This window comes from Hypomesus transpacificus, chromosome 23 (assembly GCF_021917145.1).
Source record: "Hypomesus transpacificus isolate Combined female chromosome 23, fHypTra1, whole genome shotgun sequence".
In the NCBI taxonomy this organism is placed as follows: Eukaryota; Metazoa; Chordata; class Actinopteri; order Osmeriformes; family Osmeridae; genus Hypomesus; species Hypomesus transpacificus.
In genome coordinates this window covers 15,060,081-15,072,098 of record NC_061082.1, presented here as the reverse complement: position 1 = coordinate 15,072,098, position 12,018 = coordinate 15,060,081, and the positions used below count along the sequence as shown (strand labels likewise).

The 12,018-nt window shown below is 39.9% G+C and overlaps 1 protein-coding gene across 1 annotated transcript in view; it reads left to right on the top strand.

The window, feature by feature from the left end:
* wdr75 (WD repeat domain 75) overlaps window positions 1-11,504 on the top strand; it is a 36,480-nt gene extending 24,976 nt beyond the window's left edge. The window contains exons 13-17 of the mRNA XM_047046803.1: window positions 9,463-9,632; window positions 10,110-10,169; window positions 10,294-10,437; window positions 10,704-10,795; window positions 11,111-11,504. Coding sequence (XP_046902759.1) covers window positions 9,463-9,632; window positions 10,110-10,169; window positions 10,294-10,437; window positions 10,704-10,795; window positions 11,111-11,324 — 680 coding nt within the window. The 3' untranslated portion in view covers window positions 11,325-11,504. The remainder of the gene's footprint in view (window positions 1-9,462; window positions 9,633-10,109; window positions 10,170-10,293; window positions 10,438-10,703; window positions 10,796-11,110) is intronic.
* The last annotated feature ends 514 nt before the right edge of the window (window positions 11,505-12,018 follow it).

The window sequence follows — 12,018 nt, the reverse complement described above, 5'->3', positions numbered from 1 at the left end:
GAACCCGGAAAAAAAATGCCTCTTCGCTCAACTGGATAGAGCTACAACCAATCAGAGCAACGTAGTATGTGATGAATCCCGTAGGAAGGACGGCAAAAACATATTTTTGATCGACAAATGCCTTGATCGCGTTTCTCTGTTCCTCTTTAAAAAATGTATGCGTCTTCTAAAACAGACTCAATGGCAGAATTTACACATCTCAGCTCTCCAGCGGCAGCCATGTTTGTTAAACGAATTCAACCCAAGCGCTCTTTGGTTACGTGGTTGATTACGTTACTGTTGATCATCTGTCCATCATCGTATAAAGCCTGCCCTGACTATTTGATTAGTACAAACAGCTCTTGTTAGGGCATAGTTTTTCCCCGACGACAATGCCAGACCGAACTTCCCAACCTAACATGTTGTGGGCGGGGCTAAGTTCGGCTGGCACCCAGGCTACACGAACGCACCAATTCACCTAATTAAAGATTGCGAGCCAAAAAATTAAACCTTGTGCGGTATTAGCCTACTGCAGGAGACCAACCGTCATTTCTAATAACTCTAGCTGATAAGTCTGTTGACAAGCGTAGTCGGTCTCCTGTTGGCTGATCCCACCAGCCTTTCTTAATGGTAATTATGCCCTTTGAAGGTTATCGGACACTGACATTTGTGCTTTCAATTTATGATAAGCACATAAAAATAATACTTTAATTTGAGTAATTATACCGAAGCTGTCCTACATTCATTATTCTCACTGTGTTGTGCTTGGAAAACTGGCACAACACCCCTAAAAAATATAAATTATTTATGTATATATTCATAAATGTACAGGTATCGGTATTGGCGAGTACCAGAAAAAATATATAGGTACTCATACTCGGTTCTTAAAAAATGGTATTGTGCATCCCTAGTTAAAACTAACCAACAAGTGCAACAAGTCACTCAATAAGTATCATTGTGTTCCTGGAGGAAATAACGTAACATCGGATCCAACAAATCTTTCTTAACCTTTTAGATGTGAGTTCTAAATATTTCCGACGCTTCCACCAGAGTTATTTTTCCAAAACGGAAGCTAGCTAGCATTAGTTAGCTTCCGTTACTTAGCAACCTAGCATTATACTCGTAGAAATGCTACTACCTGCTAGTGCTACTTGTTAGCCTCCTAATTGTAAATACTATAGCGTATGTCATACTTTTTGTGTAACAGAAAATAGTCGGTTGGAATGTTCGCACATGTGCGATGTTACGCTGTGGGACCCACTTTCGAACGATCACATATGTGCGACGCTACTCCTTAACGGGTTAAGTACCGTTGTACTCCCGGGAACAAGTGCGTCTGTAGCCTTTTCTTGAAGGTGGGGAGACAGTCAGTGTATCTGATGGAGTCTTCGTACGCCGAGGCTGCCACTGCAGTACTAGGCTGCCTTAACAATGCTAAGCCGCACAGTGTTTCCCACAGATTAGAAATCTAATTGTGGCGGGGAGGGGTGGGGGTTGTCAGACGGGGGGGGGGGGGGGGGGTCGTAATAATTCCTTCGTTAATAATTCGTTACAGTTAATTTGTTAGTAATTTGTTACATTAAATATTAATCCAAAATGATTCACACCTTCACAAAATTAACAACAAACCTATAATTTGTGCATTATGCATGTAGCAACGCTAGTGCTAAACAACTATTTACAGTGCCCTCCAAAAGTATTGGAACAGTGAGGCCAATTCCTTTATTTTTGCTGTAGACTGAAAACATTTGGGCTTGACATCAAACGATGAATGTGAAACCAGAGATCAACGTTTCAGCTTTTATTTCCAGGTATTTACATCAGGATCTGATGCACAAATTAGAAAATATCACCTTTTTGTTCGAACCCACCCATTTGTCACGTGAGCAAAAGTATTGGAACATGTGACTGACAGGTGTGTTTTGTTGCCCAGGTGTGTCCTATTTACATACATTATTCAATCAATAAATACCACTGAATGTCTACACTCAGGTTCAGATTGGGTAAGATAGGTTTTGTCTATGCAGACTATATTCAGAGGTGAAAACAACATGAAAACCAGAGCGCTGTCTTTGGGTGAAAAACAAGCAATTGTGAGTCTTAGAGAAGATGGAAAATCAATCAGAGCCATTGCAGAAACATTGGCCATAGCCAGTACAACCATTTGGAATGTCCTGAAGAAGAAGAAAACTACTGGTGTACTAAGTAACAGACGTCGAACAGGTAGACCAAGGAAAACATCAGCAGTTGATGACAGAAACATTGTGAGAGCTGTAAAGAAAGACCCTAAAACAACTGTTAGTGAGATCAGCAACAACCTCCAGATGGCAGGAGTGAAGGTATCACTATCTACTGTTCGCAGAAGACTTCATGAACAAAAGTACAAGGGCTACACCAGAAGATGCAAACCACTCATTAGCAAGAAGAATAGGAAGGCCAGGCTGGAATTTGCCAAAAAGTACAGAGATGAACCTCAAAAATTCTGGGACAAAGTTTTATGGACTGATGAGACAAAGATTAACTTTTACCAAAGTGATGGAAAGGCTAAAGTTTGGAGAAAGAAAGGAACTGCTCATGATCCCAAACACACAAGCTCATCTGTGAAACACGGTGGAGGTAATGTCATGGCTTGGGCTTGCATGGCTTCTTCTGGGACGGGCTCATTAATCTTCATTGAGGATGTAACACATGATGGCAGCAGCAAAATGAACTCGGAAGTCTACAGAAACATTTTGTCTGCCAATTTAAGGAAAGATGCAACCAAACTGATTGGCAGAGCCTTCATCATGCAGCAAGATAACGACCCAAAACACACTGCCAAAACAACAAAGGAGTTCATCAGGGGCAAGAAATGAAAGGTATTAGACTGGCCAAGTCAATCTCCAGACTTAAACCCTATAGAGCATGCATTTTACCTGCTTAAGAGGAGACTGAAGGGAGGAACCCCACAAAACAAACAACAACTGAAAGCGGCTGCAGTGAAAGCCTGGGAAAGCATCAAAAAGGAAGAATGCAAAAGTTTGGTGACGTCAATGGGTCACAGACTTGCTGCAGTTATTGAAAGCAAAGGATTTGCAACTAAATATTAAGTCTTATTCACTTAAATATGTTTTAAGTATATCTGTTCCAATACTTTTGATCACATGACAAATGGGTGGATTCAAACAAAATGTGATATTTTCTTAGTTGTGCATCAGATCCTGATGTAAATACCTGGAAATAAAAGCTGAAACGTTGATCTCTGGTCTCACGTTCATTATTTGATGTCAAGCCCAAATGTTTTCAGTCTACAGCAAAAATAAAGGAATTCGCCTCACTGTTCCAATACTTTTGGAGGGCACTGTAACTGGTCGGCTCCATGACGCCGGGTAAGCTAGCTCTTGAGACTTCTCACCAAAAGAACGAAGGGGAAACTTCGAGTACTGTAAGTCGCTCTGGATAAGAGCGTCTGCTAAATGACTAAATGTAAATGTGAGTAAGCTACCTAGCGAAAAGTAGCCTCAACTTTCCTCGACTTTTAGCTACGGCACTAATGCTGAAGGCTCGCTGATATAGCTGTCGGTCTTACTAGAACGGCATATGTATGCATTGTTGCTAACGTGTGCTGACGTTGTGACTGCGTGCATATGTGAGAAAGACGCATGAGTGACAGAGAGACGGAGGGAGAGCAGGGGAAAGGAAATGCAGCTGAACGAATACGCTGCGTGTTTTAACCTAAATAGCGATAAAAAAACATTTTTTACGAAACGCAATGTGTGGCGGCCGGTGTTGATTCTGTGGCGCACCGCCACAAATAAGTCTATGTGTGGGAAACACTGCCGCAGCTGACAATGATCCGTCAATTATGACAACAAAGCCGTGTCTCGCTCGTCACAAGTACCAAAACTTTGATCTTTAGCTACCTACTATGTAACCTATTTAGCTACTAGATCCCCTTCTGCTCTACCTGTGAAACTAAATTACCTAAGCACAATGAATGGAAACACAAACTATCTACTTTCAGTTCAGGTGGCAGTCACTAAGTACACTCAGCAAAGACACTATGCGCTAAGTACCCTACGAAACATATATTTTTTTGGGGTACCATTATCAACTTTAGACTTGGACTAGGTAAGGATTCATGCTGTGGTCACATTGTTTTCCAGCTAATACTTCCCACCTGCATCTGTATGCAAAATTAAATTCAGGCGGAAATAAAAACTTTCTATTTCATTGTTGTCAAGCTTTTATTACTCAAAAGCAATAGCACTCTAACAACAGGGGAAAGAACTTCAGGGTCACCTTTCAAATGAGACCACAACCATGTTCTCCAAATTGTTCAAGAACAACTTTCAATTTGGTTTGGGTATGCCTTGTTTAGGCATTTTAGGCTAATTTTACAGGATTGTTCAGAGGTTAGTAAGTAAAGTAAGTAAATTGTAGTTCATTGTTGTTCATAAAGCACACTAACACAGCAAGGCTGACCGAGGTGCCAGACAAAAGCACTACAAAATAATAATAATAATAATTTCAAAAGACACCATAAAATACATAGTAGAAACAAAATACAGACAGTCAATAACAGTAAAATAAGTAACATCACAACTCAAGAGATAGTGGGAAACGCTAGCAGTGTTTCCCCTAGGATTTTTTTTAGCAGTGGGGGCAGGTCAGGTCTACCCCCCCCCCCCCCCCCCCCAAACAAAGGGCTAACCCGATATTTCGGAGCAGCTTAATGTATTAGTCTAATAGCTAATGTAATATTGCACATACTTTCGTCCTATTTCCCCTAAAAAAATAAAATTAGCATACTTAAAGACACCTTACAATATGTTCTTAATGGCATAAATGCTGCCAATAAATAATTGACGTAACAACTTATTGTAAATGCAGTGGCCTAGCCTATAGATTAAGGCAGGCCACTCAGAAGCATGTAAACTGTCTGCTTCATTTGATCTTGATAGGCTAAGCATTCTGTAGCAAATAATAACAATATACATTTTGTCATTTTAGTCATTTAGCAGACGCTCTTATCCAGAGCGACGTATATACCCACTATTTATTCATTAAAACTAGGCTACTTAAGCATAATAATGCACCTAAAATACAAACGTGAGCAAGGGCAGCAATCGCTATCGAATCAACAGACGTGCAATTTCGCTAGCAGGGGAAGAATACATACAACGAAAATCACCAGTTAACTTAATTTAAATTTGCAAGAACTATAGACTAATACAATAACAGGCTTAAATGAACTGACAACATAAGTTATACGATTTAGGACGCACACGCGCAATCTCAACTCGCTGTGAAGCGCGTCTGTTCTCCGACATGCGCTCTAACAGTCACGGCTGATAGACGGCCAAAAATGTTGTACAGCTTTCTTTTGGGCCGCCACAGCAAAATCAACATAGGGGAAACACTGCGCTAGTGCATATAAGTGTTTTAAGTATTGATTTTAAAACAGACACCGAAGGAGCCTGCCTGATAGAAAGGGGAAGTTGATTCCACAGCCTAAGACCAGCAACTGCGAAGGCTCTATCACCTGTATGTTTACAGTAGGGCTGTAACAACGAATTTGTTGTGTCGTGCAATTATTACGCCACTCAATATGTTGCGGAGATGTTTGAGTATCTAAAAAAAGTTACGTTGAGCGAGAAGCGGAGGTAGAGGAAAGGCCATCGGAGAGACGTTGTTGAGTAACGTTGTTCTGAAACACATGGCGTAGGGAGATAAATCAGTACGACTCAAGTCATCCAAGGTGTGGGAGCATTTCACACTAAATACATCGAAACTGTGTGTTAATTGACTGAGGTGAAGTTAGTTTCATATTCAACATCCGTCTCACATTCGGAAGACGCTACTTTGCAGCATTGCGTTAGGGACCGGGTGAAAACAACTCATACCATTTTGAACAGACACCAGAGTATCTTAACAATGTCTGGTATACTTTCACAGCCTTTACTTTTTCAAAATTACTTAGAAAATAGCATTAAATCCACGCTGATATTAATAACATTTTCAAAACTGTGTTTCTGTTTGTGCACATTCTGAAAACAATTTGCATTGTGAATTTGCATAGTTCTGTTTCTGAATAAAGGGTTGGAAATAAAAGCCTTTTTTTTTATTAATCGAAAAAAGAATCGACAGATTAATCGATTATTAAAATAATCGTTAGTTGCAGCCCTAGTTTACAGTGTGACCGGGGAGTGTACAAAAGTAGCTTGTCCTTAGACCTCAGTGACCTAATGGGTGCGTGTAATTGTAAGAGGTTCGAGATATAAGGGGTCATTAAGAGCTTAAAAAACAAATAACATTTTAAAATGTATTCTGTACTTGACAGGAAGCCAGTGCAAAGAGGCCAAGACTGGGTAATGTGGTCAAACTTCCTAGTGGATGACAAAATTCTGGCAGCAGCATTTTGCACCATCTGAAGACGGGAGAGTGAGGACTGGGGGAGACCATCATAAAGGGAATTGCAATAATCTGAACGTGAGGTGATAAAAGCATTAATTACAGTTTCAAGGTCTTCAAAAGACAATGCAGATTTAAACTTGGAAATCAGTCGTAACAGATAGAAACTGTTTGTCACCACTGAATTAATCTGCTTAATTAACCCAAGGTCTGAGTCAATAAAGAACCCAAGATTCTTGACGTGAGAACTCGCATTGGGGAAAAAACTAGAGAGGGTAACATTTCTGGGGAAATTGTAGGGTGTGCTTGCTTGCGTCGGTTGCAGGTGGGTCCGTTGTCCCATCTAGTGATATATTCAAACATTTAGCCTACTCATATTGCATAATTCATTAAGAACACCCTTTGAAACAAGAAGCCCCCTTGAAACAAGCTACTGTAACAACGTTGTCACTGGCAGTATTTCAGATGGAATTGCAATTCAAATAGTACCATCTGCTAACTGAAAATAAGCCCCCCAAAACGTAAATAAGTTCGATATAAATTTAGGGGGACATGGCTAATTCAAAAGTTTGCTACAGGCAAGCTTGCTGCTGTTGCTATCCACACTTCACTGATTGTTTGAAAGCGCCAGAAATGGGGAAAAGAGATAATTACGGTGGCCGACATGTTCAAACACGCTACAAATAGACAAAGTACAAGCAAATTGACAATACACAAGCAAATTAAGAAAAAAAAATTTTGACCACACATGCGCAGCATTCAGCAAACGCGCTGCAAATATAGAAACACGCTGCAAATACACACAACAAATACATAAACACGCTGAAAATATAGAAACACGCTGCAAAAAGGAAAATACGCAAACCCCGAAAACAAATTCAAACAGAAAAACGCTGCATCCAGATAACACAACGGAAGTGCTCCTGGCCAGTGGCTCCCACTCCGCTAAGTAGAAGAGCGTGATTTTAGAACCAGAGAGGGCAGATGAGAAATTTGTTTTGAATAGGACCAAAATCGAAGAGGCGACATAAAAAGATTAATATTCATTTTTACATGTGCCCCTCCTCTTTGACAGTTTTTCAAAAGACTTACTTCGATGTTGGTCCAAACTTTTCATATGCTCTCTCCTTCTCTCTTGCTCCATGGGGCCGAAAATCAAGATGTTCCACTTGGCTCTCCCCCTAGAGGCCTGGAAACTTCCGTTGTGAAAACTGGATGCAGCATTTTTGGTTTGCGTGTTTTCGTTTTTGCAACGCGTTTATGTACTGCAGCGTTTTTGGTTTGCGTGCTTTCTTTTTTGCAACGCGTATTTGCAGCGTGTTTATGTATTTGGTTGTGTTGTGTGTATTTGCAGCGTGTTTGCTGAATGCTGCACATGTTGTCAAATTAATGAAGATGTTTTCTTAATTTGCTTGTGTTTTGTCTATGCATGTGTTTTCTTAGTTTGCAGCGCGTTTGCACATGTCGGCCACCGTAGATAATGTATAGAAAGCCGGTCATTCTCGGGAAAATAAGCCCCGACAGTGCGAACAGCTCCCCGACGCGAAGCTAAGGGGTTTTGTTTCGCCCTGAAGGGGCTTATGTTCCTAATAATGACCGGCATTCTATACATTATCCCGCTTATTACACGGCTACTTGCCAACAAAAATAACTTAACACAGTGCGTCTTTTTACAATGTATTTGTTACCATTCGTATTGTTGATCAGCAGAGAAATAGTTCGCCAAAGACGTTGAACTTCATAGACTTTGAACATTCTTTAGGCTTCAAATCACCTGACGTCGCTAAGCAACAGAGTACGCTGGGGTTGAAAAGTTACCGGACTACTTGCGGAGTGCTACGAAAGATGTGAATCCGAGGCAAAAAGGCCACTTCCCTTGACAGCGGTCAAATATGCATAGCAACGGTCAAATATGAGAAAATTGTTCACCGCAGAACGTTGGGAAGCTTCATTCAAGTGAATGGAGCATTCTACAGCATTAAGAACAGCCGTGTAATAAGACATAGAGCTAATAAAGTTAGCTGTGGCATTGAAGACAGTACTGTAACCTACTACTACACACTGCTGGTGGGCGAGCCGAGTCTGTGACTCAGAGGCTAACGTCAAAACAAGATGCGGTCTCACTCAAATTCCAAGTTTTACACAAGTAACAAAAATATGCTGACCCGCTGGCTGTCTTCACAATCGCCCAATCTTTAAAACACTGCTCTCCATTTGGATGTAGAATTGACCCTGGTACGAAATTAAGAAAATACTCATCAGACGCAGATCGGCAACATTGTTGTTGACGAGTGTCAACACTTGTTGACAACACTGTTGTTGCTGCCGCAATCGTCAATGGAGGCTGACGGGGCTCTTACGTAGCAAATAAATCAACGTTTTTACAGCAACCTGCATTAAAATCTCACCACCTGGCTGTCTTCACAATAGTCATATCGTCATAAAATGTCCCTCTTTCTATAAAATTAGCTACGAAAATACTACTATGACGCTTTCTAGCATTGCTGCCGCTTAAAAGACTAGGCGGTCTCACGGGCGACACGCACTCACTCAAATTACAAAGACTTTGACAACCTAAAGCAAACATCCGAGATTGCAGTTCCACTTGAAATCGCTTTCTCAACAAAGCCAAATGGTTGGGATTGTTTGGGGGTGGGATTTTTCACTCGTAATCCAAGCTCCAATTTGCGTGCTAGAATGTCTATCACGTTGTATCCATGCGTCGTTGCTAACGTGTGTTGACGTGGTGACGTAGCTAGCACAGATTACCCTTCGTCGACGCCACAAAAACGTTGTAACCTCCTAAACTGTGCAACGGAACGTAAATCCCAATACAAGCAACTCAATCGCTACCCAGACGAAACTTTTGACACCGAGGTTGTCTATGTAGTCCAAATATTGACAAAGTTTTAGGGGTGGAAAAATAAATAAATAATAATATGTATGTGAAATAACAATGGTTGTGCCCTTGCCGAAGGCAAAGCACACCCAATTACCAATCCTGTTAACAAAACTAGCTCTAGAGCCAGCAGGACCAAAAATAATCACAGGTTACTAACATCTCTTGATTTGGTTTTGTTTTCCCCATAGTGTTCGTGTTCAAGCCGAGGGAGCCAAGAACATTCTTTTCCCATAAGGCTTTGTGCACAGGTAAGGTGCAGCGTGCTATATTCGCCCCCCGAGGTGAGATGCTGGACAGCTGCGATGAGCGTACCAAGTGGCTCAACAGATCCCAGCTTTATTTCCTTACCCAACACATGGTAAATATTGCTAGACAAACTGAAATATTATGCACTCATCACTGAGTATCTTGAGAATCAAAATTTTTAAGTAGCTTAATTTTATTTACTATTCGTTCGTAGACGACTTTTGTCAACAATAGGTTACGTTTCTAATCAAGCTGCTAACAAATGGGCAGGGAAATTCAGGGAAATTTTGATAATTTATTCCAATTCTTGCTGGCAAGCTATTTAGCCTAGATAAGATGCAAGAGAGTAGCATCAATCTCTTTGAAGCCACTTCCATTGGTTCAAAGAACCAATCAGAATCCCTTTCATACAGAATCATCTTTCATGGTCAGCTGCCTCCACAAACTCAATACAAAGCTAAAATACTTTTGTTTCCCCCTCCTACTATCAACATCATTATATGCTGTAAGGCACTACAACCTACAATAGCACATTGCTGGCAAGTAAGGCTAAAGATTATTAAAGGGACACATACCTTCTCCATTTTAGGATCTAATGACTTTTACTACCGAAACTAACCAGGACAGGCTTGTGGCATCTACTAAACAGGTACTGGTAATTTTTTTCTTCTGAAAATACAAATGATTGGAAATGGCTTTGGACTTTTAAGACCTGTTACATCAGTGTTTAGCATTGTTTCCTTTCCTCCTTGTGACAATTATTTGTGTTTAAGCTTGTTACCGATGACTGCGTTGCTGTGACGCCATTCTACCTGCTGCTCGGAAAACACAGGCTGCAGCAGAAGGAAATTAATGACAGTCTAAGCAGTCTTGCTACTGGAAGGACTCTACCCTCTAAGAGCTCTGCCATTAATGAGGTGTGTGTGTTGGCAAATCATGGCCGTCATAAGTGGCTGGTGAATAATATCCATTGGTCAATTGCCAAAATCAAGGTGTGCTAAATTCAAGAGACCTGTCCTAAATACACTTGCATTCAATTAAAATATTATTTGGTCATGTACACTCTTCTTAAATGTAATGCAAATTACTCTTCTAGGCCATACGGCTGTAAATGTCTATGATTTTAATGTTTCTATTGTCCTTGGTCTATCTGCTTGACCTTATGTGCTCTGTCATCTATCAGCTGCTGCAAACCCCAGCCCACGTCCTGCCATCGGTCTCTTTCCTGTGTTCCATGTTTGTGCATTCCTTCTTAATCTCCATCACTGAGAACAGGTGAGCAACTTGCCATTGAATGTACATGTGTTTTCAAGCTTCAAGGTGTCATTCTGTGATATTCTAAATGTTCCCAAATAATGTATCATTATCATCAATAATGTAGCTTCATCAAAACTGTATCTTGTAGCTTTATCTACTAACATCTTACAATTGGTGATTGTAGTGTTAACATATGTTCAGTGTATGGATAGGAAACAATGTCCCTTTAAACGATTTGTTGTTAGATGAGAATAATATTATAGGTGCATACATTTCATCACGCATCATGATGTTTAGTTCCTAAAAAAATGTTTTTAACATGTGCTTTTATAGCACAAGACATGAAAAGGAACCTATTGCAGAGGAAGTGGAGAAAGAGGAAGAGGACTCTGGTGAGGAACAGGGGGCCCCTGTTCCCAGGCATGAATTTACATCAAGAAAACGGGGACCAGTTGAGGAACCAGAGCTTAGGAAAGCCCAAGACAGGGAACTGAGGAGAGTGAAAAAAAATGACCACAGCTGGCTCAGCAGCCTCCTTAACTCCTAATCCAAGTCCAAAAAAAGATCCAAGTTTTGTAACCTATTGAAAGGCTTATCATTATTGACATTTAATTTTCAAGGATTTAGTAGACTTTATACAATTCATAATCTAGTACAAGTTAATTGTTTAAGAATGGCGTGTGAAGAATATATGGCATATAGAATAATAAAAATGTTTTCTCCCAAATGTATTCCTCTTGTTTGATTCCAACTTTAAAACAGTAGGATACTTTTTAATCATTTAAAAAAAGGTCCCAGTTTGCAGAGTTGTTCAGCTCTTACAGCTATGACATAAAAGTTTTAATGGTTAGGATTTTTTCAGTAAACGAGTTTGTCCCCTTTAAACTCAAATTATATTATAAGATTGTTAGTTTAGTTTTAGTTTTTTAGTTTTTTTTACATGTTCAAATAAACTATATATATATATATATATATATATACAGACATGCATACATATATACAATTGACATGACAGCTTAATAAGGTAATGTACTTCTCAGCATAATCTTCCAAAATAATTGTAAGTAATTCAAATTAGAAATTCCCATGTTCAAAAAGGAGTAGGAAGAAGTTAATAACAAACTTTTAAAGTCCTACCCCCTTTCTCAATTTTTATCCTTTAGTTAAATACGAAACAATTTAATGCTTCTCTTAAACATACATCTTTACATACACCGTAAATCTACCTACCTACTGTTCAC